Consider the following 24,539-nt stretch of genomic DNA (forward strand, 5'->3'; position numbering starts at 1 on the left):
ATTTACCATGGCAACCATCTGCCCATCCTTGCCCCTCCTGATGAGCCCCTACACACACACTCAGGGCTCGTGATTTCAAGATCCAGGTACTGTGCCTACTCTTCAGAGTGACTATCCCTGTAATGAAACACTATGACTAAAAGCAACTTGGGGGAAGAAAGGGTGTATTTGGCTCATACTTCCACATCACTGTTCATCAAATACGGCAGGAACCTGGAAGCAGGAGCCATGGAAGGGTGCTACTTATTGTCTTGGATGTTATATAGCTTACTCAGTCTGCTTTCTTATAGAACCCAGAACCACCAGCCCAGGGGTGGCACCACCCATAATGGATAGGACCCTCCCCATCAATAGCTAATTAAGAAATGTCCTACAGGCTTGCCTGCAGCCAGATCTTCTGGAGACATTTTCTCAATTGAGGTTCCCTCCTCTCAGATGACTCTAGCTTGTGTCAAGTTGACATGCAACTAGACAGTACAACATCTATTTTCCCAGAGCAGACCTGGGCCCCTCTCGTAGCCACAGCCTCCTCCCACAGTCTCTGATGACAGCTCCCTCTTCCCCACTCCCATTGATATAAAGGTGGGCAGTCAGGGGAGAAGATTGGATCTGGGCACGAAACAAGGCAATAAATTAGTGATCAACTCTGCTCCTCAAGATAAGCTCTGAAGAAATAACTCAAAGCAAACCAAAGTTCAAGAACCTTAGAGAAAGCTTTGCTTACAACAGCATGATGTGGAGATAATCCCTAGACTGGAGAAATTATAGACAAGAGCAGAACAAAGAGGGGTATACTACACACCCCGAGAGCCACAGAGCAGAGATGGGGTATGCAGTCAGAACCCCAGGCCTGAGCCCACAAGGGCATCTAGCAGCCAGGACAGCAGAACAATTTGTTTCCATACACACAGAAAGAAGTCTGAAGACATATCAACTCAGCCCTTTCTGGTTCTCTTTTTCCATATATTTACTGAAGGCCACAGAACCCTAGGAGCCCCAAGGCCTGAGATGTGGAGCAATGGAAAAAAAACCTGCTGGCCTACCTACTTCCAGGCACTTCCACCAAAGGCACAGCCAAAATTCCCGGAGTGGATTCTAGGTAGACTCCTGAATTGACTGTACCTGCTCCCACCATTTTGGCCAGACTGAGGAAGGACAAGTTCTTAAAAATTAAGCAACATGGTATGACAGTTTCACTCAGAAGACAGACATTGATTGTCTCTGCTGTTGCCTGTGCACACACACTCAAGTCCTATCACACAGAAGGAATCATGCCATCTTGTCATCTTTTGGCTGAAAAAAAGGCATCAGAAATCGGACACAGTGGTACATGCCTTTAATCCCAGCACTCAGTAGCCAGAGTCAGGAGGATCTCTGTGAGTTCAAGGCCAGCCTGGTCTAGACAGTGAGTTTCAGGACAGCCAGAGCTACACAGAGAAACCCTGTCTCAAAACAAAACAACAAAAAGCACTTGCTCTTGCAGAGGACCAGGGTTTGAGTTCCAACATACAGAGGATCACAAGGGTCAAACAAGCAAACAAAGGAAAAACAACATCCTGCCTGCCATGGTCTGGGACCCCTCTTTATCCCCTGTCCCATCTTCCCTGGGCTCTTAAAGTTCTAAGCTAGGATCATGATGGTAAGGCAGGTTTATAGTTCCCAGACACATAGATGTGGCTCTGAAATTTATAAATCACCAAATTTTACCAACTGTTTATGGTGTTTGGGGGTGGAGAACATGGGCAGAGGACTAGCGCTAGAGGAAACCTACAGCCAGCCCAGACGAGCAGTAGGCACTGCTTCTCCCTTCCCATAAAGCCCTGTGGTCAGGCTAACCTTCCCTACCCTGAGGTTTTTACCGTCCTTAAGTCCTGCAACCTGGCTGGAGCTCACTGTGCAGAGTAGAATGCTGCACAAGTGCAAAGTGGACAGATGTGCTGTGACCTCTGTGACTTCTGTGACCTCTGGCTGGAGCCCAGACTGCCATCCCCAGGCACACGTCTGCCAGCTTCATCCTTGGCCATGCCATGTCCCACTCCAGAAAAGCATGGTCTACAACACTCTGACACTTTTCAAATATCTGCTCATTAGCAGCAAAGATGTTAATGGTCTCATTCTAGGGTTGGGGTCTAGGGGTTAGCTCCTTTCCCAAGATCACAAGCCGGTCTAGGATGTGGCTTGAGTGCTCCTGGCTCCAAAGTCCAGTTTTCTACTCATCCTGTAACAGGTACAGCCACCACCCCCCACACCCACACTCACACACAGTCCCTGGAGACTCAGAATGTGTCTGGACAGCTATGGTTCCGCCAGTACCCATACTGTGGTCAGAGCCACCACCCACAGGAACACAGTCTGCTTATGAACCACGGCCATCCCACCAGGACCCAAGCGTGATCACATATGCCTTCCTGCCCCCACTCTCCCAGGACTCTCATTATGGTAAAGGTCAAAGTCATGGCCTCAAACTGACCTTGGCAACAGAAGGCCAAAGGACCCTCCCCTCCCTTATCACACACAGCAGCCTTCAGGAATGCAAGGAGACCCTGGCACAATCACACAACAGCCTCATCTCCATTTCCATATCTGCGACACCAGTTGGACTAGATGTTCTCTGAGGTCTTGCCAAGCTACAAATTCATTACAATATTTGAATTACTCCTGAAACAATTTTTTCTTTTTTCCTGTTAATAAAAAAATTACAGACTCATGTAAGAACAAACAGAAGAACCAAGGAAGATGAAAACACCCAGGATCCCAGAAAAGGTGAGTCACTCAGTAATTCACAAATTTCAGCAGATCTTCATGTTCCACCCTCCTGTGCAGACATTTACCTATGAACTCATGTGGGTGCTTCCATGTCCAGGGGCACAGAGCTAGGTCCACACAGTGTGCTGTTCCCATTGACCCAACCCTGACAATTGAACTCCCTTGAAGTTCCTCCCAAAACTTTGGGTTTAAAGCCATGAAGTGCTCATCTTGCTGAGGACTACTAGCCATGGTTAGATTTTCAAAAGCTATCAGCTCAGAGATGCCTAGTGCCTTGTCTAGAGCTACACAGCTAAGTTTCCAGCCAGACTACCCGGCAGCCCCACTCTGGGGCCAAGAGAGAGGAACCAACAGTACCATGACCACGAAGACCCCCCTAAATCCAGGCACTGGGAACAGCTTGGGTCAGTACCCTCCTAAGGTAATGGTACCCAGACCCAGTCAGTCCCAACAGGCTGAGATGTTCCCTCACACCTGTCTCCACCTCGCTTAGCTTCTGCAGCCACCGGCCACCTTCACCACCACCTCACCTGTTCCCAGCTTCTCACCTGCCCGCAACTCCGCCCATCAGTCACAATGCCCTCACCTTGCCTGTTTCTCTGCCTCTTGCTTTCCCACTGGAGATCCTCACCCAAGGCCGTCTACCCACCCATCGGGTTCATCTCCCTCCTCCTCTCCCTGAGGACCCCGTCTTTACCACCACGCTGGCTGGCGTGCAGAGCGGGCCGCCCATTGCTGTATGGCATCCAGATCTTCTTCAGGGGATTCTGGGTCAATTCCCGTGGGGACGCCATCCCCTGGCCGGGATGAATCGGACTGTGCGGCTACGCACCCAGCAACCTGGCCACCTGGGGCCACCCGAGGTCCCGCCCCTCGGGCCCCGCCCCTCCTCTAGCGGCTTCAACTCTTGTCCATCTTCCAGCGGGCCCGCCCCAGGACCATTAGGCTCCACCCAAACTGAAGAGGCACTGGTTTACGACTACGCATGCCCGATTTTCCTACCGCCTCGTTTTGGACTAGGCTCGCCCCTTCCTTCAAACCAAGGCCAAGAACGCGCATGCTCAATTCCCAAGGCGTTTGACATCCAGATTATGTAGGCCCCGCCCCGGATATGAAGTTTACCGCTCTCAAGCAGATTACATTTGCATAGCCACGCCCACGTCCCGTTTAAGGTTCTACAGCCCCCTCCAAAGCGAGTGCGGCCTCCGCTCCCTGCGGAACGTGACCTCATGGCTGTCTGGTGAGAAGAGTATGAGGCTGGGCGGGGCCTGCGTGACCCTCAGAGCCAGGGTAATCTAGACCAGTTTGCCTGTTGTCGCTGAGTGGTTCTAATGACTGGCTTGCTGTCCTGGCAGTCAACCTCCGCTGCGCCCTCCTGGACCTTCTTGGGGCCTCCTCAGCTGCTCCTACCCTTGGAACTTCCCCGGTCCACAAGAACATCTTGTTCAACCACACAGAAGATGTCCCCTTATCTCAGGGACAGGAACAAAGGATATATCTCAAAATCGAGCATGATTTGGCATGGCTCCTGGGGAGCAAATATATGACCAAGCTATTTGGGGACTCACTAAGCTCTGGCAGTATTTTGATTCTCTTCCCAGGATTTGCATTTTACCAATCATAATTTTGTTGTTTTTTTCTTTCTTTGGGGGGAGGAAAGTCAAGGTAGCCTTGGCTGGCCTGGAATTCAATATGTAGCTCAGGATAACTTTGAACTTCTGATCATCCTGCTTTAACCTCCCAAGTTCTGTTGTTGCTGCACAATGTTTACACAGAGCTGGGAATCGAACCCAAGGCTTTGTGCATGCTAGGCAAACACTCTACCAACTGAGCTACACTCCCAGCCCCAATTAAAGTTTTAATGAGTTTATGTATTTTTGAATAAGTGTCTGTCTCTCCATCAGGAAAATGAGATTCAGACATCATCAATTTTACAAGATTGTGGTACAGATTAAATGTATCAGTGTCAGAAATCTGCCCCATAACATGTAGGCGTTCTCAATCATATTATCTCCCTCCCTTTGAAAATGTACGGGGGGGGGGGGGGAGCACAAGGGCCAGGCCTTGCTGATCAGACTTAAAGGCTAAAGCGGTACCATATGAAAAACTCCCCTAAGTGACCCGCATGAACATGACCCCTTGGAGCCTGGTGAGGGGCAGTGTGGAGAAGCCCCCCCCAGTCTCCCCAAAGCTCAGGCCTCTTCTATCTGCCCAGCTCTGTCTCTCCAAACTGTACACTTGCTCTTTCAGGTCTCTGCCTTGCTGCCCTCTGGTGATAGCCTCCACCACATCCCAGCACGTTTCCTACCTTAAGCTCTCTGTCTCGCCCATGCCCAGCTAGACACGTGAAAAACAAGGCCGATGTAATTTGTAATCAGTGCAGCATTCCCCGTTGTCACACCTCAGCCTGAGAGTCTGACAAAGCCCCTTAGGATGACTGTGACAATGATGTCTTAACCATCACATCAGGGAATAGAAGCTCAGAAATCCACCGGGGGCCTCCCCAGTACCGGCTCCAGCTGGCTGCTTTGGGAAATACCCTGCTCCAGGCAGGCGGCTAGTTTCCTCTTTCCTCATTCTCCTGGTGCAGCATCCTCCCTCCATGCCAGAGGGAGGTGGGCAGCTTGGAGCACACCCACAGATAGCTCCTAACAAACAGGGCTCCTCTTGTGAACATCAGCAGCACCTACTTCTCCAAAACCACTCATTCTGTTCCTGTTTGTGTCCCAGCCACTGCCAAGTTCACCTTGGAACTACATTTGGCCTCAGAATCCTCACTGCCATTCACGCGCACTCATTACAGAGTTACCTCTAGCATCATGGGTACTCAGTACCTCATCAGGCACATCCAATCTTTTCCCCAGAACTCCTAGATGTTACTTAAGAGCTGTGGCAGAGCAAGGCAGGGCAAATGGCCAAAGGCATCTATCTCCACACCCAGTCTGAGCCTGGTTTCAGGAAATGTGGTTCTATACCTCCCACTCTTCCCCGCTCACCCCAGGCTGACCCAGACACACCCTCTCAAGTCCATATATCCAGCTAGGAAGCCATAGGTCACCATCATGAGCCTAGGCAGCCTTCCCAATGCCAGGGTCTGCAACTGTTCGGACGACTACTCCCCATCTCTCCTCCCATGGCCTCATTTCTTAGGTAAGAAACTGAGGATGCAGATAGGGAGGAAACAAGATAACAGAGGCGGGCCCACGGTGCAAGGACTCAACTCATCTCCCAGCCGGCACAGCTTCACCTCCTACAGCTAGCTTGCTTTATTGCCTCACTTCTCACACCTAGGCTCTTGCTTGTTCCCTCCAATGAACGCCTTCCAAGCTTTCTGCTCCCCAACAGCAGCAGATGTTCAATAGACTAACTAGCCCTCCTGGCCTTTCCCTCTTCAGGGTATCTCAAAGAGTACCAAGTACCCTGTCCCGTGCACAGAAGTGTTGAGCTACCCTTGTGTACTCATGTACGAACACGGCTAACTCAGCCTTCTCTACCATGAACCTAACTGGCCTGAGCCTGGTTGGCTCCCTGGGCACCTTCTGTCCTGACCAATGGGGACCTCCTCTTAGTTACAGAAGGCATTTATCAAGTCCTTATCCCTCAGTTCTCAGGGCTCAAACTCTTCCCACTCTCTAGTATCTGCCTAATCCTGGCTGTACCAAAGAGCCACCATTTACAACATAAAGATCCAGGGGCCTCATCCCTGCCACACAAATGCACACGAACTTGCTCTCTCTCACACACAGAAGCACATTTATTAATAGTCCTGCCACCCTGCTAGTCTCTTCCTCTTTATTCCCTGACCAGATGCTGCTTTGCTGGGTACAGGGAGTTGCCAGAAATCCCAGCTTCTTCTGGCTATTATCAAGAACTGTCCCCAGCATCCTTCTGGACCCAGAGTTCATACTGTGAGGTTCCAATTTGGGGGTACCCAGCCATGTGAGTGGTGGCCTGTGAACCTTGATCTGTGCTTCCTGCGTCTAGTCTCGCACAGGGCACATAGTAGGTGCTGCAAGTAACTCAGAGCTAGCCAAGGTGCAGAGAGGCTTATGGAAAAGACAGTCCACAGTAGGTGTGGAGAGAAACTCAGGACCAGCACAGAGCACACAGTACAAGGGTAAAGGCTAAGATGGCACTATATGAAAAACTTCCCAACCGGGTGACCCTGGTGAACAAGACCCCTTGGAGGCCAGCAAGGGGCGTACTGGGGAGTGCCTCAGGCAGCTCCAGCTGGCTGGCCCTCCCCCTGGGCTGAAGGAAGACACTATTTATAGTCATCCCACCTTGGTCCTGGCCCCTCTTCCCAACAAGGCCCCAGTTTTTCCTCCCCTTCAGGCCACTGATTGATGCCATCTCAGAGCACTCTGGGAGACCCCCAACACCCTCAGGCTCCCTCCAACAACATCTTCCCTACACCCAGGTCTTTTCTCAACCCCCATCGTCCCCATGCTACCCAATGCCTACCCTGCCCGTCGCTCTCCCGCCCAGGGTCGGTCAGAGAGGTGCCTCCTAAAGTACCTCTGTCCATCCTGCCACCGAACTGGCCAGAGCCGCCGCCCCCTCACCCCCACCCCCGCGTCTCGGCAACGGTAAGGAAACCCCGCCCTCCACCCCCATCCCGTCCCTCCCCCCCCCCCCCCCCGCAGGCTCAGAGGAAAATGGCCCCGCCTTTCCAACAGCTCCAGACCCGCCCCCCAGGGCTGCTTTGCTCAGCGAGGTTGCCAGGCCCCCATCCAAGCAGGCAGCTGCACTCTGCGCTTGGGCCAGTAGCGCTTTTTTTCCAATCAGAGCGGCCGGTACCTCTCAGGGTCTGGTCTTCTCTCTTGCACCAGTTGTCTACACCACTGAGAGCTCCTGCCTCATCCGCAGGCAAATAGGATCGCATGCCTCAAAAGTCAGTTTCTCCAGCCCAGCAACGGGATGGGGGGGGGGGTATAAAGAAGGTGAAACCCTACTCTTCACAGTGAGCAGGTCAGAGGGTAGGGAGGGAAGGTGAATGGAAGGGCAGAAAAGCCAGGTGTGACTCAGCCCTCATGTGTCACTGCCTGGGTACACATGACCGGGTGACTCGGTGCATCCTCTCCTTCAATCATATGACATTTATTGAGCGCCTCCTGCAGCCACAACTTTCATGTACACCATGTCACTCCGTGCTACCGGAAGCTTGGTGGCATCACAAGGAAGTTGGGGCTCAGAAAATGTGAACAGCTTTGCTTAGGACAATTCATCAAGGAAAGCATAGAGTTGGCGTGGAGCTCCAGTAGTATCCACTCCCAACCCCCAGCCACATGTGTCCATAGACCTGGCAGAGGCGCTGGGGTGCAGCTAGGACAATGCTTGGCTGGGTATTGTGTGTAGATTTGGGAGTCAGACACCCTCTTCTTCCAGTCCTTCTCACACACAGCTGTCAGACAGTTACAGCAGGCAGAGACTCAGCACGTATGCGCACGCGCACACAGTAAAGCTGCCAAGGTCAGATTTCCCTCCTGTGGCCATCTATGCCTCTGCTTGGAGATGTCTCTGATAACCACATCCAACTAAGCGGGGTGCTGCCTAACAGCACAAAACAAGCATGTCATCAGACATGGTAGCACATGCTTGTGATCGTATCACTGAGGGGGCAGAGGCAGGAGGATTGCTACAAGCTTGAGACCAGCCTGGTGCCATAGCACTGGGGAGGCAGAGGCAGGTGGATCTCTATGAGTTCCAGACCAGCCTGGTCTACAGAGTGAGTTCCAGGACAGGCTCCAAAGCCACACAGAGAAACCCTGTTTCCAAAAACAAAAACAAAACCACAAAACAAGCATTTGTGCCTGACCAGCAATCTGTGCTGCAGTAGCCTCAGGCGGGGGCCCAGGCCTATGAGTCTTAGGTGGATCTCTCCTTAACATTTAATGATGGAACATCAATGCTCTGTGACTGCCAGGCACAGCCCAGCATGACAAGATTCCATATAGCAAGCATACATGCCAGTGTTCAAGATGCCCAAACATGTAAGAATGAAGGGCACAGAAGCATGGCAGTACACTATATGGCCAAGCTGGCTAAAAGTAAGGTAGACACTCAGAAGCCATATGGCAAGGCCCACTGTGGTAAAGCCTGGGTATGTGTTCTGCCTAGATATAATGCTGTCTGGCTTTGTTGCTGTCCTCCAGAATGTCCCATCCAGGGTCACCCCATCTATATGACCCCTTCCCTCAGTCTCAGCGGCGGCCAACACGAGCTAGTATTTGAGCATTGGTGGTAGCTTGATCCCTGGCAGCTTTGTTCCGGGCCTGCTCCAGTAAGATCCGCAGGAGGCCGATGGGGACATCCAGAGAGAGTGTGACACGTGTGTCCAGGTGAGGTTTAGCTTTGGAGTAGCTCCAAGAAGCCGAGGGCTCTGTGGTGGCAGCTGAGTGGCTCTCCAAGGCCACCAAGTAGGGAAGAGTGTCCGAATAGTTCCGAGGGAGGGGCTGGAAGGTGGGGATAGGGGTCCCTGGGACAAACAGGACCCTGCCCAGCATCAGGACCCTGAGTACCGCCAGTGTCCACCTGGCCATCATGCTGTAAGGAGAAAACGGGCTCAGGGTCTGGACGCTGCAGCTGTGGTTCATTGGAAGGATTCAGACTGCAAGAGACAAGGACAACGAAGGGCTGGGGAGATTGCAGAGGCCAAGGACAGAGACAGAGTCAAAGAAAACGAAAGCCGAGCCAGGAGCCAGGCAGAAAGGATGGGAATGTGTACTGAGACATGGTGGCAAATGTCCAGAATCCCAGCACCTGGGAGGCTGAGGCAGGATCAAAATTTGAAGCCAGGCTGGGCTACATAATGAGACCCTGTCTAAAACTCCAAAGACACCAGAATTAGAAGAGTAGGAGCTAAGGACAGCGACACGCAGAGGCAGAGAAAGAAAGGGGACGGCGGGGGAGGGGCAGGGACAAGGCAAAATGGGAAGACAGAAACCATCCAGAGTCTTCTAGATGGAAAGAAAGACTCAAACAGAACGCCCACAGGGACACAATGGGGACAGGCTCCAAGCAGCATGGCTGGTGGGAAAGGACAGCAGGGAGGACAGACGGAGCAAGTGAAGCAGAGAAACCAGGGACCCCGGATCCTCCCCGGCCCAGACATCTCCACTCACCAAACCCCAGGCCCTTCCTTCCCATCCCGACCCAATGCCGGTCATACCACTGCCAGCTTCCTCGGGGAAGGCTGTGGACGCTGGAGCTGCAGGGGCTGGGGCCAGGCAATGCTCTCCCTGCCCCCTGACCCTTCACTCCACTTCAAGGCCCATTTATCTCCCCCAGCCTCCTGGGGTAGGAGCTAGGGCATGTTTCCTGGCACGAGGCAGTCCCCCACCTATGACTCATCCCCTCCTAGGGAGCAGTAAGGACACTTCCTTAGCCCCCACCCTATTTACTTCTGGGGGGGGGATTAGGAAAATAAGAGCATAGAAAATAACCAGGGCCCGGTATGAGGACTCTATACTATGCAATGTAATGCAGACTACCCCTCCCCACCAGGGAAGTTTGCCTCCTGATAACCCATCTCACCCAGAAGAATCAACAACAAGGGCCTTTTAAAACAGCAGCTTTAATGCTCCCCCCCCCCAAACAGCACCATGGCATCACAGCCTTGGGTCAAGGGGCAGGTTGGACACTAGTCATATCCATTCGCTGCCCACAACCACCCCCAACAAGTGAGTCATCTGCCAGGAAAGCAGGCACCACAATGGGGATTTGTCCACAAGGGGGAAGGCTAGACCCACAGGACCAAGTCACTGAAATAGTGGACACGCACACACGATCACAGGCACACAGAACTCTAGCACCAAACGGAGAACGGCAGGACCCTGCTGAGCCCTCTCCAGGAACTGCTGACCATCTAGCTCATCATCTAGGCCTCAGTCCTAGGCAGCACCTATGTGGAACACATCAGAAAACATTCAGCCTTCTGACCTCCTTTCCCAACATGAAATCTGCACAGAAACATGGCAAAGCATCCATGACGATTGAGTGTGGGCTCTGACTCAGACAGGGGACCCTTAGCAAAAAGGGACACAGAGAGATACCATGCAGGTCCCACAGCTGGGGCTCTGTAGCCAGATCTTTGTTGTGGAATCTGCCCCAGGTCCCCCCAGGCTCAGGGATTTCTCACCCAGGCACCTGACATATGTAGGAGCAGCTTTCACTGAGAGAATTTGGCCCCTACCTGCTCTCTGGCTGTGGACCACTTGGGGTGGGCAGCGGCGCTCACATGCCTCACGGGTTCCAAAACGGTTGGCATTCCCTCCACAACCACCATAGACAAAGGGATGACAGACTGTGCCACCAGGCACGGCACGATGGTACCAGCGCAGGGTGTATGCAATACAGGAGCCCTCATCCAGTGGTAGGGAGCAGGGGTCTACGGTCATTGGTGCTTAGGTCATTGGGGATAGTGGGGATCAGAGAATCAGCAAAAGTTCAGCAATGGGCTTCATCTGCCTCTACCTGAGCCTCTCTGGTCCCAGCCCTTGATATCACTATCACCATCCCAAGGAACTTCAGGCTCTTGGTAGTCCTCCACAGAATACACAGAGTACTCAGAGAAGTCATCGTCATCTTCAGGAGGTACCCGACCTGCAGGCAGGGTGCGGTATGCTGTGGAAAGGGCCTTGCTGGCTCTGGGACAGAGTAATCAGCGTCTGTCTCCCCCAGTGTGTGTGTGTGTGTGTGTGTGTGTGTGTGTGTGTGTGTGTGTCTCCTGTGTAGACTTTATATATGTGCCCTAACACATGAATACCCATATGGCATATCTGTACCCAGTCTGTCTATGCCCCATGAATTGTCAGCCTCACCTTCCTCTTCTACATGAGAGACCCGGAGCACAGGCACATGGTGGAGCTGGGGACCAGCTGTATCTGCAGCATAGCTGGGGAGGGGTCCTGTAGCACAGGGCAGGTGATGACACCCCCGGTTATCATGGTCAGCCACCCTAGCCACACCCCTACTGAGAGAACCGGAACGAACGGTAGGCAATGCAGGCAGGGCTTTAGATGAAGAAAGTTCTAGATAGAGAAAGCTACTCACGTGATCCGGATGCAATAAACTGGCCCTGGCAGGCTGGAAGGGACAGAAAAAGGTAGAATGAGGCCATGAGAAATGGAGAACAAGAGACAAAGGAAAAGGCGGGAAGATGGAGAAAGAGACGAAAGATGCCCGCATGAGGGGTAGGATATAGAGAGATACAGTAGGAGAGCCAGCGAGAGACAAAGGAGTGAGACTAGAGAACAGTGACAGGTGAAGAGGGGAGAGAAGGAGGAAGACAGGAAGAAATGTACAGGAGATGGGCGAGCAGGGATGGGAAGTTGGGAATAGACCAGGGAAACGGGACCACGGTCAGAGGCAGGAGGCCCAGAGATGAAAACAGGGCCCCCAGAATCATCACTCCCCGGCCTGTGCCCCAGCTGCCAGGACAGCTCTGCTCCCGCTTTACCTCTCCAAACACAGAGCACTATGCAGCCACCCACATCTATCTCCTGCCACTAAAGGAAGCCTGTTAGCATGTAGCCATTGATCTCCATTTTCCCTCTATAGAACTTGCCAGCCCTATCTAGGTGTCCTGGGATGGGGTGGGGGCACGAGACTCCACATCAGACCCACTCACCACAGTGCTGACTCATCTCCTGCCGTACAAAGCCCCGAATGTCATCCTCCTGGGAACACAAGACCACAAGGCCCCCCGAAGAACCCATGAATCATGGGTCGCATAATACAGGGATGCAAGACTAGTCATGTCAGATCAAGAGCCCTGGGGTCAGGGTGCTGGGTGACCCACCCCACTCAGGCCAAACTCACAGTCAGTGCAGCTTCTCCCTTCTCCCCACGAGGGCCAGCAGGTCCTGGTCGCCCCTATGTGGAACAAATGTGACCACGTTGTGACCAGATCTCACGGACACCAGAGATGGTGCTAATCTCCGGCTCCAGGAATCCACACTTACCTGCTCCCCTCTCTCACCGGGGGTACCAGGGACACCAGGAGCCCCTACCACACTCTCTCCAGGGGGACCTCTCTCACCCTGTTTACACAAGGACCAAGTAGGCAGGGTCAGTGACAGTGACAGGACACAGGCAAATAGAGGGTCACACTTTCAGAGATTGGAACACGGAGACCAGAGCATGGGCTGTAGGTTCATCATTTAGAGAGGAGGGGATGGTTGGGGGTGCTGGGAGCATAGCTCAGCAATACAGGGCTTGCCTTTAATCCCAGCACTTGAGAGGCAGAGGCAGGTGAATCTCTGTGAGTTCAAGGCCAGCCTGGTCTACAAAGTGAGTTCCAGGTCAGCAAAAAAAAAAAAAAAAAAAAAAAAAAGCACATACATGGTACACAGGCATGTGTTCTGGCAAGACATTCATAGACACAGAATAAAAAATTAAAACATATAAACAAAACAGTCAGCATGGTGGCACATGTCTTTAATCCTAGCACTTGAGAGGCAGAGACAAGCACAGTTCTGAATTTGAGGCTAGCCTGATCTACATGTAGAGTTCCAAGCCATCCAGGGCTACACAGTGAGATCCTGTCTAAAACAAACAAAAAACTACAAAAGCAGGGAGCGAAGTGTCCAGGGTCAGGAGCCACAGTTGGGGAACCTTACCTTCTGCCCCTGAAGTCCTTCAGGGCCTTTGGGACCAACACCCCCAGGTGGCCCTGGGGGACCACTAGAGCCATCATTCCCTCTGGGACCTGGGAAGCCCCCAACTCCTGGGGACCCCTGTGGGTAGAAGAGGGTTGATGACTAAAATCCCTTCTAGATGAAACCACTACCCAAAGACAATGCTCCCTTAAGATCACAAACCTGACCTCAACTTACCCTCTCCCCTTTCTCGCCTTGGTCACCCTTGGGTCCTGACTGCCCATCAAAGCCTCTATCACCCTGGAAACAGAAGAAGCAGGAGATATACTCAGCCCTGACATCCTCTGCTCTTGTAGATCCTTGAGCTTTGTGTGTCCCTGGACCAATGCCCTCCACAGTGTATGATCCAAGCATCTATTATTGTCCCAGCTATGATCCAGGGACACCAACCCCACTCAAGTCCTGCCCTGGTACGACATGACCCCCCCCCACACACACACCTTCTACCCTTTCATCCTGTCTACTGTGACCCCAACCTCTCCTGAAATCTCAAACCAGCCACACATGAACCTCCAAAGCCACGATCTTCCTTGACAACCTATCATGACTTCCTTTGTCCTAGCTGACTCCACCACCATCATGTCCATTATCAAGAGCCCCTGTACCTTGGGACCAATCAGGCCCTCTTTGCCAGGAGACCCGGACTGACCCGGCATACCAGGCTCTCCCTAGAGGAAAGAAGATGTGAGGTTGGCTCTCTAGCCAACAGCCCCTCTTCATTTAGGATGTACCCTACCCTGACACTCACTGCGTCTCCTTTGCGTCCTGCCAACCCCGGGCGGCCAGGAAAACCAGTTTCTCCCTGGAGGCATTGGGTAGAGTAGTAAGCCTTGGGGCCAGCCCCCATAGCCCCTGCATCGACCCCCACAGCCCCTGCATCGATCCCCACAGCCCCCGCTAGCATCGGCCCCCACAGTCCCTGCATCGGCCCCCACAGCCCCCGCTAGCATCGGCCCCCACAGTCCCTGCATCGATCCCCACAGCCCCCGCTAGCATCGGCCCCCACAGCCTCTGCATCGATCCCCCACAGCCCCCGCTAGCATCGGCCCCCACAACCCCTCCTAGCATCGGCCCCCACAGCCCCGCTAGCATAGGCCCCCACAGCCCCTGCATCGATCCCCACAGCCCCTGCATCGATCCCCACAGCCCCCGCTAGCATCGGCCCCCACAGCCCCCCCCGCCCCCCTCCGCACTAGCATCAGCCTCCACAATCCCTGCATCTCCCCATAGATCTATACCTTATCTCCTTTTTCTCCATTAAGGCCACAGGCTCCCTTCATTCCTCTTTCACCCTAAGGTAGGAAAGCAGATGAGAAAGCAATTTCTCAGTCAGATACGATGGCACACATCGGTAGTTCCCGCACTTGAGAGGTAGAGGCAGGAGTTCAAGTCCAGGCTTGGCTACATAGCAAGTGCAAAGCTAGCCTGGGATGCGTGAGGACATGGGTCCAAATTAAAAAAAAAAAAAAAAAAAAAAAGTCACTTCAACCTCACCTTGCATCTTTGACCTTAAAACCAACTCTCACTACTGGTTTCAGGGATTCCATCCCTGAACTAACACTCTATGTAACCTGAGCCCTCAAATCTGACCCTAGGTCCCTCATGCTCTAACACCAGGCCTGGTCAGAAAAGCAAAAGATTCTTTCTCACCTTGAGGCCCCGTGGACCTGTGAAGCCAGTATCTCCTTTGTCTCCTCGGAAACCAGGGGCTCCATCCTTTCCTGGGGCTCCCTGGGGAGTAAAGGTGTTGACATGGATCAAGAAAGCAAAGTGAAGTATCAAAAGGAGTCACTCTAGATTGCAGGCAGGGAACTCCAGTCACCACCCATTGCCATGGGGACAGGGTCAGCATGGGCTGGGGTCACCATCAGGGAGTTCACGGTAGAGGTCGGAGCTTCCAGGAAAAGGAAGGCCATAAAAATTAGATCCCTAAAAGGTCAAAGGCTACATGCTCGGGGCCTCATGGGAATGGGGCCTTGTGAGGACCGAGGTTCTCCATGGGATTGGGGGCGTCTTACCGGCTCACCAGGGATCCCGGCAGCACCAGGCTCACCCTGTGGGAAACAGATTGGAGCGAGCCCTTCGCTGGCTTATCTACACACGTGCAGTTTAGCCAGGGCTCAGGCTGCACATAGATCCAGTGTGAACACACGTGTGACCGAGGAAACCGGGATCTCTCTAACGTAAGAAGCCCCCAAGGCAGGCCTGAGTGGTTCGAGACAGCCTGGGGTGGAGCTTGCCTTGGGTCCTGTGAGTCCTCGAACTCCAATTGATCCAGCAGAGCCTTTGTCACCAGGTTCCCCTTTGGAGCCCTTTAGGAGTTACCAGATGAAAGGACAGAGTCGAGAGGCCGCCGCTGTCTGGAGAACCTCAACACCCAAAGAGCCCCCTGCTGCTTCCCCCTCAGAGTCATAGCACGGAGCTCCCTGGCTGTTCTCACCCGAGGCACTGGAGCTCTCCCAAAGTGCCCATCCTCTGTGCACCCCATAGAGTCACTGCAGCCTAAGCTTTCCTCTCACCCACACTCAGCGTCGCCCCTCCCGACTCTCTAAGGAACACACACTCAGCCTGCGGGGCCCCACCAGCAGCGCCCAGCCTGCGGGGCCCCACCAGCAGCGCCCAGCCTCTTCCTCGTACCTTGTCACCAGGGTTCCCACCGTCTCCCCGAGGCCCTTTGTCACCATCTGTGCCTCGAGGCCCTCGTTCACCCTAGGTCAGAGGTCAGAAATCAGGGTCAGGAGCTGGAGGCCCCCTGTGTTCTGGAAAGCTGAGTTCTTGGATCACCTGGGCCAGCCCCACAGAACTCTTTCCTACAGTCAAAAGACACTCGGCTCCGATCCGAATCAGCCCCACTCACCGGGTCCCCTTTGGCACCTCGTGGCCCTGGAGGCCCCTCGATCACAGCTGAGTCACCCTGAGGGGCGGGGCGGAATCAGAAGAGTTGGGGGCACCCCAGTCTCCTACTCCAGCCTCCCTGATAACCGCACTTACCTTGTCTCCCTTCAGCCCTGCAGCTCCAGTGTCGCCCTATTGGACAGAAGAATGAGCTCACTCAAGCTGCCGAGGCCCCAGACCTTAATTAAAATATCCATTCTCACCCCCACTCACCCGGGGGGGCCTTTCTCCCACATTACTGTTATTACTAATTTTACTTCAGTAGGCGAATGAGACAGGGTTTCTCTGTGAAACAGTCCTGGGTGTCCTGGAACTCGCTCTGCAGACCAGGCCGGCCTCAAACTCACTGAAACCTGCCTGCCTCTACCTGCTGAGTGCTGGGATTAAAGGTGTGTGCCCGGCTTTCTCCCACATTATTACCTTCTCCCCTCGGTCTCCCCTGCTTCCAGGAGGCCCCTGTGTGAAAAAAAAAAATATATTATGAGCTATGGGAATGTGGGAGGCCTGGTAAGGACATGGCTCAAAGGACAGAGTAAGACAGAGGGGACAAGAGACAGAATGAGAGAAACAATGAGCACCAGAGCGCTAGGCCAGACTACAGTGGGGGTCAGGCAAGGCCCCAGTCACACCAGTCAGTGGGACCTACCATGAGTCCTCGAGGTCCTTCCTGGCCGGGGTGGCCATCTTCACCCTGTGTGGTGACATTAGGGTTCACTGACTCAGAGGCTGGGGATCTGAGGCAAGAACCATGATGGAGGGGTGGTGAGCCCTGACAGTGATGACCACATACGTACGTACCCGGACACCTGGCTCACCACGCTCGCCTCGGGGCCCAGGCAGCCCTGCTCCTGGGTCTCCCTGGAGAGCAACAGGACACCAGGGATGAGTAAAGGGACAGAGGATCATAGGAGCTCGGTGGGAGTTGGAGAGAGACGGTGGCATAGGAGAGGGCCAATAGCATTTCAACTACCTTGTCTCCTTTGAGTCCAGAGGCTCCATGTGCTCCCTGTGGGTCAGAGTGGGCTGAGGAAACTACAGACTCAAAGTCCCCTCACACCCACACTCACAGCCTGGCCCCCACCAATAACCCTCAAATGGGCAGACTTGGGGCATCTAGGCAGGTCTACTCACCACTGACCCTGGTGGTCCAGGTGGCCCCAAGGGACCTGGGGCACCTTCTCTCCCTGGAGGGCCTGCCAGACCCTATAGGAAAATGGGACAAGAGAGATAGTGGGTGATTTGGGAACCCCCCCTTCACTTCCTCTTAAGACTGGGCACCACCAAGGAAGGGCCTGGGTTCCTTCCTCTCTGCTACCAGTCAGAGGTCTTGAAGTCACCGAGTCCTCACATGCTCTTCCTAGCCCTCTTACCCGCTCCCCAACAGGTCCTGGCTGGCCTGTCTCTCCTCGAGGTCCTGGCTGACCAGGGAATCCAACAACACCAGGAGCACCAGGGGAGCCCAAGTCTCCCTAAAACAGATTAAAAGGGCGAGTGGTCACAGGACCCCTTCCCAGGTCAAGCCCCAGAACTCCTTCCTCCCACCTCTAGGAGCTGTAACAGGACACTGACTTACCTTCATCCCTGGAGGACCAGTTGGCCCAGGGGGGCCCTGAACCCCAATTCCTGGCTCACCCTTTAAGGGAAAGAGGGGTCTTATCAGGCTTAAAGAGTCATAAGATCATGGCCCCAAGCAAAGACCCTTCCACATAAATGTACCTTGAGACCTTTGAGTCCAGGAGCCCCTTTTTGACCCTAAAAAATAAAAATAATAAAATTCAAGCCAGAGAGGTCACTCAATGGTTAAGAGCACTGGCTGCTCTTCTAGAGGTGTTGTGGAGTATTATTTTAATTGGACAAAGATGTGTTACATTTGTTTATGCCACAGAATATTACTTTAACTGTATAAAGGTGTGTTACTTTTGTTTCTGCTGCATTTGTTTAACAATGTAGGGATGTGTTTAACTATGTAAAGATGTGTTTAACAATGTAGGGATGTGTTTAACTATGTAAAGATGTGTTTAACAATGTAGGGATGTGTTTAACTATGTAAAGATGTGTTTAACAATGTAGGGATGTGTTTAACTATGTAAAGATGTGTTGCTTTTGTTTCACCTTGCCTACATAAGCCACCTGGTTGGTCTAATAAAGAGCTGAATGGTTGATAGCTAGGCAGAGAAAGGACAGGAGGGCTGCCAAGCAAAGAGAGAATAAGTAGGAGGAGAAATCTAGGCTGGAAAAGAGAAGGAAGAACAAGAGAGTGGAGGAGGAGAAAACGAGGGACACGCCGGGGACAAAAAGCCAGGCAGCTGCCAGCCACCTAGATAGAAGGATCAGTGAAAGTAAGGTATGCAAAAGGAAGAAAAAGTAAAAGGGTCCGAGGCAAAAGGTAGATAAAGAGAAACAGATTAATTAAGTTAAAAGAGCTAGCCAGAAACGTGCCTAAGCTAGGTCAAGCATTCAAAACTAGTAATAAGTCTCTGTGTCACAATCTGGGAGCCCATTAGTGGAACACAAAGGACCTAGGTTCAATTCCTAGGACCCACATGGCAGGTCACAACCATCTACAACTCACTCACAAGGGATCCTGTGTCCTTTCTGGTCTCCAAAGGCAACAGGCAGGTAAGTGGTACACACACAAACATACAAGCAAAATACACATTTAAAAAAAAAGTGTAGGAATGTGAACACTAAGCTTCTATATGTACCAAAAATATTCCCAGGGGAACTCAGATGATTTTGAGTCTATGGGAACTCAGACAAGATCATAGGCCTGTGAAGGCACAGGCTGAGGAAAGCCCAGATGTGACCACAGGCACATAGAGCTCACACATGAGCATGCAAACATGAGGGACCACAGATGTGCTCAATGGAAAAGTCCCATCAGGGAAGTTAGATGTGACCACAGATGTGTACTCAGACAGGCGGGGGTGGAAGACAAGATTACAAACACATGACCAAGGAGAAGCCTGCAGGAACTCAGCTGTGTCCCAAGACCTAGGAGATGAGGTAGTAACAGACATGCCTGGGCTCAGCCACCATAAGGAACAAGCATGGGCACACAGAAGAGAAGCTTGGGTCCATCAGTGTGGAAATCAAAAGCGTGTGGCCCCGCGTCTTCCAAACAGAAACTTGAGAACGTGGGCATAGAGGTTCAGAGATACGAAGAAGCCCCAGAATGGTCCTTGTTTTCATGGTCAAGCCAGACTTTATCCTTCCCAGACCCCAGACTTACATCTTCCCCAGGGTCTCCAGGCTGTCCCGCACGGCCAGCTTCACCCTGCACATAGGAGATGGTAAGGGTCCCTGGCCTCCCAGAATCACCCGTACACCTGTGCTGGAAGCCCAGGCCCACTCACCTTCTCACCCCGGGGTCCTGGCAGTCCTCGGTCACCTTTGGCTCCCTATAGACATAAGACCATGTGACAACACAGCTGTCAATCACAAACCCCCACCGAGGCCAGAGTCAAATGGGGAAATTGTAAAAGCTAAGAGTTATGAGGCTTGATGAACTATGGGTCAAAGGACCCTACTGTCAGGGTGTTCCACTCACCGGCTCACCCAGCAGGGCTCCAGCAAGGTCCCCCGGGGCACCCTGATAATAGAGGGGGTCAGTGGGTTTCCTTTATTCCTTTTCCTTAGCCCATTTTTTCAGTACCTTTCCTACTTACCTTCTCCCCTTTTGCTCCAGGGGGCCCAACCATCGCCTGTGGAGAATGCCTTGTGAGTAGCCAAGCCATCCGCCCTTCCATCCCCACCCTGCCATCCCAGATGATAGGTGAAAACTGAGGCTTAGGGGTGAGCAAGGGGGTGGGGGGTAGGGAGCAGAGCCAAAGGTCACCTGTCCAGGGGCCCCCACAGGCCCAGGTTCTCCTTTAGGTCCAACAGGGCCAGGCAGACCTGGTAATCCCTGTGAAAGAGCAGTGTGAGGAATTTAGCCACCCCAGAGCTTCTATGCAGCCAGCTGGACACAGGACCCCTCAACAGGCCCACCACTGGCTCTCCTAAAATACATACTGGCACACCAGGACCTCCCCTCTCTCCATCCTTTCCACTGGTACCATCACGACCTGGGGGTCCTGGCTTCCCCGTCTCTCCCTGAAAAGATGAGCTCAGTCACGATCCTGCATAATGATCCTTAACCCCTGGAGCCCAACCCAAGACTGCCGGGACTTACCACTTGTCCAGGCAAACCTGGTGACCCTTGTGGACCCTGGTGGGGGGAGCAAATATGGTGGTCACATGGAGTAAGGGACAAAGGACACAGGAGAATGTGGTACCTGAGGAGTTAGAGTACGCTATCCCTACAGCAACTCACTCACCACAAGGCCTGAAGGACCAGGAGGGCCAGGAAGTCCCACAGCTCCAGTAGGTCCAGGCAGACCCTAGAAGAAGATGTTCAGAACTGTGCCAACCCACAAGTGTTCTAGTAACGCTACCCCAAGAGTTATACTACTCACCCGTCCTGGGGGTCCTGTCTCTCCAGGTTCCCCCTGGAAAAGGCCCAGAAACCATGTGCTCAGCTCCATCATGGAAAAAGGCATGGCTGGAATTCCCCTCCTTCATATGTGCGTCCCATTCCCTTCTATGCCTATACTCACCTTCAGGCCTGAAGGTCCCTGGGGTCCTGCAGGGCCAGCAAGACCCTAGAGAAAAGTGTGAAGGCGGGGGATGGGGTCAGTGTTGTCTGCCTGGGCACTAGGATTCTCGTGAATAAAGCCTGGCTTATCAGCAGTGACAGATGTCCATCCCTCCCCCTCCATCACTCACCGGGGCACCAGGTGGTCCAGGGTCTCCATGGCCACCCTGTTGGAGACAGTCTGATGAAAGGAGCCAGGTTGGCGCAGGATAGGAGGAGAAGTGAGGGCTCTATTGTACTCACCGCTGGGCCAGGGGTCCCCCTTGGGCCCTGAAGACCCTGCAGAAGGAAGGAGCTGGTGAAGCTTCATCCAGGCCTTACTTTGGCCTGTTCCCACCTTCAGGGGGCCTTTGCCTGGTGAGCACTCTACTCTCCCTACTTCTCAGGCACAGATGACCACAAGGACTGGACTGCCCTTACAGGTAGACATGCAGACATACACACAGTAAACCTGTCGGACATCATGCACCGGAGTCTACAATTTGTACATTGGCATAGCCTTATTCCTCTAGAGTAATAAACACACAGCGAGGGTCTCAAATCCTAGGCAGCTATCCCTGTGATCACTTACCGGCTTCCCTTCAGGCCCAGCCACACCACGCTCTCCTGGCAGACCCTGTAAAAATAATAGGTCTAAGACCACCTTGTCCTTATACCGAACCCCCGCTTCTCCATTACCCCAGTTGCCCCTGATGGCCAAGGACAGGACTTGGCTCCCAAACAGTGCCAACCCCAGCCATGCATGAGACAACATACGTAATAGCTATAGTCTTGCACACATGTGACCTATGGGACAAGAACTCACCGGGCTGCCATCATGACCCCTCTTCCCAGGGTCTCCCTGGTCTCCTTTGACACCTGGTACACCCTGCAAACAAAGTGTCATGCCCTGAACCCCATTCTCTGCCGTGTGTGTATGTATATGTGTACACCACTCATGGTGTGCCTCGTTACAGAGAGGGCAGAGCGGGGTACGAACCCTCACCTTATCTCCTTTGGGTCCGCGGTCACCGTCACTACCTGGCTCCCCCTGTATAGATGAGATGTCAGGTCAGGCCCTAGCGTTATAGTAGGCATGGGACACAAGCTGACCCCACACTGACCTTAGCACCCTTGAGCCCAGGGGGTCCTTGTTCTCTAGAGGGTCCGGGCCCTTGCTCATCGATGGCCACCTGTAAGTACACAGCAATGGAGGGAAGATGAGTCTGTATTGTAGGCGTGAAGGGATCAGTACAGGTTCCAGGATCGCATAAAGTTATGGTGTTGAAGATACTACATGGAGTGTCTGGGGCCCAGTCTCAGGGTAGCATCATGACCAGGCACAAGGCTGGGTGATCACCTTGGGGCCAGGAGGGCCAGGTGGTCCAGGGAGGCCAGGAAGGCCATCTCTGCCCTGCAGAAGAAAAGGAAACGGGAGGTTGTGTCAGCCAGCCAGCGTGGCTTCCAGAAAGGCCTGCTTCAAGGTGCCTCACCTGTTCCCCACGGTCTCCCTTCTCTCCACGTTCTCCCTGGAGACAAAGCACAGGGCGAGGCCAACATCAATAGGGAGGCCAGTTCCTCTAACCATTCCCCTGGCCCTCCTGGTCACCCCAGGCTCACCCTCTCTCCTGGCCGTCCTGCCTCCCCGGCACTACCAGCCCGGCCTGGGAGTCCAGGAATGCCAGGCTTTCCAGGTTCCCCAGCAAGGCCAGGTGGTCCAGGTGGGCCCCTCTCCCCAAGGGCCAGTCCAGGAGGCCCCTGAGGACCAGGGTCTCCACGATCTCCCTTCAGCCCACGTTCTCCGGGAAAGCCAATGGAACCCTACGGGAGGAAAAGGGTGAAGGCTCGTGGCTGTAGGAACATGCCCTCCGTAAAGCATACCCTCTGAGCAGCCACCAGCCACGTACCTCCTTGCCTGGAGGGCCTCGCTCACCAGGGTCCCCCTTGGGGCCAGGTCTCCGCTCAGGCACAGGCAGGAAGCTGCCAGAGCTCTCACCCCAGGTCTCCACAATGTCCCGCAGGGCCGACACCTGAGGACCAGTGAGGGTAGAGGGTAGAGAGGAGCAGGGCCTGTAGCTGCCTCAGCTCTTCCACAGGGCCCCACTCAACTCTGCCTCCGTTCCTAAACAACCTACCTTGATGCCAGCAGTTTCCAGTAGTCTCTCTGCATTCTGGGGACATAGAGATGGTAAAGAGCTACCCATGCATGTCACCTAAGACAGTTCCTACATCCTCTTGCCTCTGCGGAGGTCAGGTGTGAGACCACTGTCTGTCTATCTTTGGCAATTCCTCCGCCATCTATGCTTCCTTGAATGGAAGCTACAGGAACCCAATGGACAAGGGGCTGGGCAGAGGGCAGAACCCACAGGGTCCCACCGCAAGGGGTAGATGAGTGAGGAGTGGCTACTATAGCTATGAAGGCGAGGGTCAAAGGCCAGGTGTGGCTCACCGGCAAGCTCCCAGGCTCCCCTCGTAGACCACGTTCTCCAGGAAGGCCCTAGAGACAAGAAATTGGCGACTGGAACCCAGCCTGTGGGATGTGTGTACGTCGGGGGGAGAGCAAGCTACATGGGCAGATAAAAAAGGTTGGAGCCTCACCTGCTCCCCTTTGAGTCCAGTCTCTCCACGGTCACCCTGGAACAAAGAATGGTCAAGGAGGGTCATGTCTTAACCCTGAGTTCCCCTTATCATACTCTTCACCCAACACAGATACACACGCTCACCTTGGGACCCACACTTCCTGGGACACCAGGGAAACCCTGAAATATGATGGGAAATAAAGGACTCACAGGATTAAGACATCCAAGGAAGATAACCCAGGACACATAATGGGCCATTGATTCCAAGGCCTAGAATTACCCTAGACACTCACCTGGCCAGGAGGGCCGACCTGTCCTGGGAGACCCGGAGGACCCTGCAGTCCAGGGTTGCCAGGAGCTCCACGTTCCCCTTTGGGACCATCAGGACCCTGTAGAACACACAGTCAGCATCAAGGGCCCCAGCGAAGAGTGGAGCCATAGGTCTCAAAGAGTCATGATCAGGGATCACAGAATATAAGAAACTCAGCACTCACTTCTCCTCCAGGGGCACCAGAGTCTCCCTTTTCCCCCTAAGGAAAACAGGGCTTTTTAGACATGGTCCAATCTGAGGACTCAGCATCCTCCAAGGGATGGCTCACCTTCCTTCCATTTTCTCCGGGGTCTCCAGGTTCTCCCTGTGGGCAGAAGACTCGTGAGCCTAAATGGTTTGGCTTTGAGACTGTCTGTATAGAGTTCAGATGACGATAACAATCTGTGCCTGTGACTTCATGACTCTGTGTCTTAAAGTGGCTGTGTCCACCCCATCAAACTGCTACGTGTCCATGGCTATGTGTATCTGCATTCACGTATACATGTCATGTCCTTCTCCTTTGGCTCTCTACATTTAACTCCACATCCATGCAGACACAGTAAGTGTCCATGATTTATGAGTGCACATATCCACATGTGTCTTTTTTTTTTAAGATCTATTTATTTATTTATTTATTTATTTATTTATTTATTTATTATTTATTTATTATGTATACATTGTTCCATCTGCATGTATCCCTTCAGGCCAGAAGA

General features: G+C 53.2%; 3 protein-coding genes across 5 annotated transcripts in view; all 3 read right to left on the reverse strand.

Moving 5' to 3' along the window:
* Pfkfb4 (6-phosphofructo-2-kinase/fructose-2,6-biphosphatase 4) overlaps positions 1 to 7,343 on the reverse strand; it is a 37,481-nt gene extending 30,138 nt beyond the window's left edge. The window contains exon 1 of one of the 3 annotated variants that reach the window (XM_051203835.1): positions 7,231 to 7,343. In XM_051203835.1, the coding sequence (XP_051059792.1) occupies positions 7,231 to 7,294 (64 nt within the window). In that variant the 5' untranslated portion in view covers positions 7,295 to 7,343. Of the gene's footprint in view, positions 1 to 3,463; positions 3,727 to 7,230 lie in introns of those variants that run through there. The other 2 variants (XM_051203824.1, XM_051203845.1) reach the window with 2 other exon arrangements.
* A 1,565-nt stretch (positions 7,344 to 8,908) lies between these two features.
* On the reverse strand, positions 8,909 to 9,371 carry Ucn2 (urocortin 2). The gene has a single exon (XM_051203896.1). The coding sequence runs from the start codon at positions 9,360 to 9,362 to the stop codon at positions 8,970 to 8,972; it is 393 nt and encodes a 130-aa protein (XP_051059853.1). The 5' UTR covers positions 9,363 to 9,371; the 3' UTR covers positions 8,909 to 8,969.
* Positions 9,372 to 10,323: 952 nt separating this feature from the next.
* Col7a1 (collagen type VII alpha 1 chain) overlaps positions 10,324 to 24,539 on the reverse strand; it is a 31,712-nt gene continuing 17,496 nt past the window's right edge. Inside the window, exons 65-118 of the mRNA XM_051203914.1 lie at positions 24,116 to 24,151; positions 24,011 to 24,046; positions 23,810 to 23,905; positions 23,661 to 23,696; positions 23,536 to 23,571; positions 23,387 to 23,434; positions 23,073 to 23,108; positions 22,845 to 22,967; positions 22,558 to 22,758; positions 22,431 to 22,466; positions 22,298 to 22,351; positions 22,062 to 22,130; positions 21,944 to 21,988; positions 21,764 to 21,826; positions 21,530 to 21,574; positions 21,202 to 21,237; positions 21,090 to 21,125; positions 20,921 to 20,965; positions 20,780 to 20,812; positions 20,642 to 20,704; positions 20,497 to 20,532; positions 20,337 to 20,417; positions 20,161 to 20,229; positions 19,991 to 20,026; positions 19,873 to 19,914; positions 19,679 to 19,723; positions 19,555 to 19,599; positions 18,039 to 18,074; positions 17,896 to 17,955; positions 17,693 to 17,791; positions 17,454 to 17,525; positions 17,293 to 17,328; positions 17,121 to 17,180; positions 16,969 to 17,013; positions 16,743 to 16,778; positions 16,419 to 16,454; positions 16,285 to 16,341; positions 16,065 to 16,136; positions 15,668 to 15,739; positions 15,446 to 15,481; positions 15,078 to 15,158; positions 14,666 to 14,719; positions 14,176 to 14,229; positions 14,033 to 14,095; positions 13,605 to 13,667; positions 13,389 to 13,505; positions 12,732 to 12,809; positions 12,589 to 12,642; positions 12,398 to 12,446; positions 11,821 to 11,853; positions 11,589 to 11,675; positions 11,242 to 11,370; positions 10,961 to 11,155; positions 10,324 to 10,669 (exon numbers count right to left, since the gene is read on the reverse strand). Of these exons, the coding sequence (XP_051059871.1) occupies positions 10,659 to 10,669; positions 10,961 to 11,155; positions 11,242 to 11,370; positions 11,589 to 11,675; positions 11,821 to 11,853; positions 12,398 to 12,446; positions 12,589 to 12,642; positions 12,732 to 12,809; positions 13,389 to 13,505; positions 13,605 to 13,667; positions 14,033 to 14,095; positions 14,176 to 14,229; positions 14,666 to 14,719; positions 15,078 to 15,158; positions 15,446 to 15,481; positions 15,668 to 15,739; positions 16,065 to 16,136; positions 16,285 to 16,341; positions 16,419 to 16,454; positions 16,743 to 16,778; positions 16,969 to 17,013; positions 17,121 to 17,180; positions 17,293 to 17,328; positions 17,454 to 17,525; positions 17,693 to 17,791; positions 17,896 to 17,955; positions 18,039 to 18,074; positions 19,555 to 19,599; positions 19,679 to 19,723; positions 19,873 to 19,914; positions 19,991 to 20,026; positions 20,161 to 20,229; positions 20,337 to 20,417; positions 20,497 to 20,532; positions 20,642 to 20,704; positions 20,780 to 20,812; positions 20,921 to 20,965; positions 21,090 to 21,125; positions 21,202 to 21,237; positions 21,530 to 21,574; positions 21,764 to 21,826; positions 21,944 to 21,988; positions 22,062 to 22,130; positions 22,298 to 22,351; positions 22,431 to 22,466; positions 22,558 to 22,758; positions 22,845 to 22,967; positions 23,073 to 23,108; positions 23,387 to 23,434; positions 23,536 to 23,571; positions 23,661 to 23,696; positions 23,810 to 23,905; positions 24,011 to 24,046; positions 24,116 to 24,151 (3,312 nt within the window). The 3' untranslated portion in view covers positions 10,324 to 10,658. The remainder of the gene's footprint in view (positions 10,670 to 10,960; positions 11,156 to 11,241; positions 11,371 to 11,588; positions 11,676 to 11,820; positions 11,854 to 12,397; positions 12,447 to 12,588; positions 12,643 to 12,731; positions 12,810 to 13,388; positions 13,506 to 13,604; positions 13,668 to 14,032; positions 14,096 to 14,175; positions 14,230 to 14,665; positions 14,720 to 15,077; positions 15,159 to 15,445; positions 15,482 to 15,667; positions 15,740 to 16,064; positions 16,137 to 16,284; positions 16,342 to 16,418; positions 16,455 to 16,742; positions 16,779 to 16,968; positions 17,014 to 17,120; positions 17,181 to 17,292; positions 17,329 to 17,453; positions 17,526 to 17,692; positions 17,792 to 17,895; positions 17,956 to 18,038; positions 18,075 to 19,554; positions 19,600 to 19,678; positions 19,724 to 19,872; positions 19,915 to 19,990; positions 20,027 to 20,160; positions 20,230 to 20,336; positions 20,418 to 20,496; positions 20,533 to 20,641; positions 20,705 to 20,779; positions 20,813 to 20,920; positions 20,966 to 21,089; positions 21,126 to 21,201; positions 21,238 to 21,529; positions 21,575 to 21,763; positions 21,827 to 21,943; positions 21,989 to 22,061; positions 22,131 to 22,297; positions 22,352 to 22,430; positions 22,467 to 22,557; positions 22,759 to 22,844; positions 22,968 to 23,072; positions 23,109 to 23,386; positions 23,435 to 23,535; positions 23,572 to 23,660; positions 23,697 to 23,809; positions 23,906 to 24,010; positions 24,047 to 24,115; positions 24,152 to 24,539) is intronic.

This window comes from Phodopus roborovskii, unplaced genomic scaffold (assembly GCF_943737965.1).
Source record: "Phodopus roborovskii unplaced genomic scaffold, PHOROB, whole genome shotgun sequence".
NCBI classification, from domain to species: domain Eukaryota; kingdom Metazoa; phylum Chordata; class Mammalia; order Rodentia; family Cricetidae; genus Phodopus; species Phodopus roborovskii.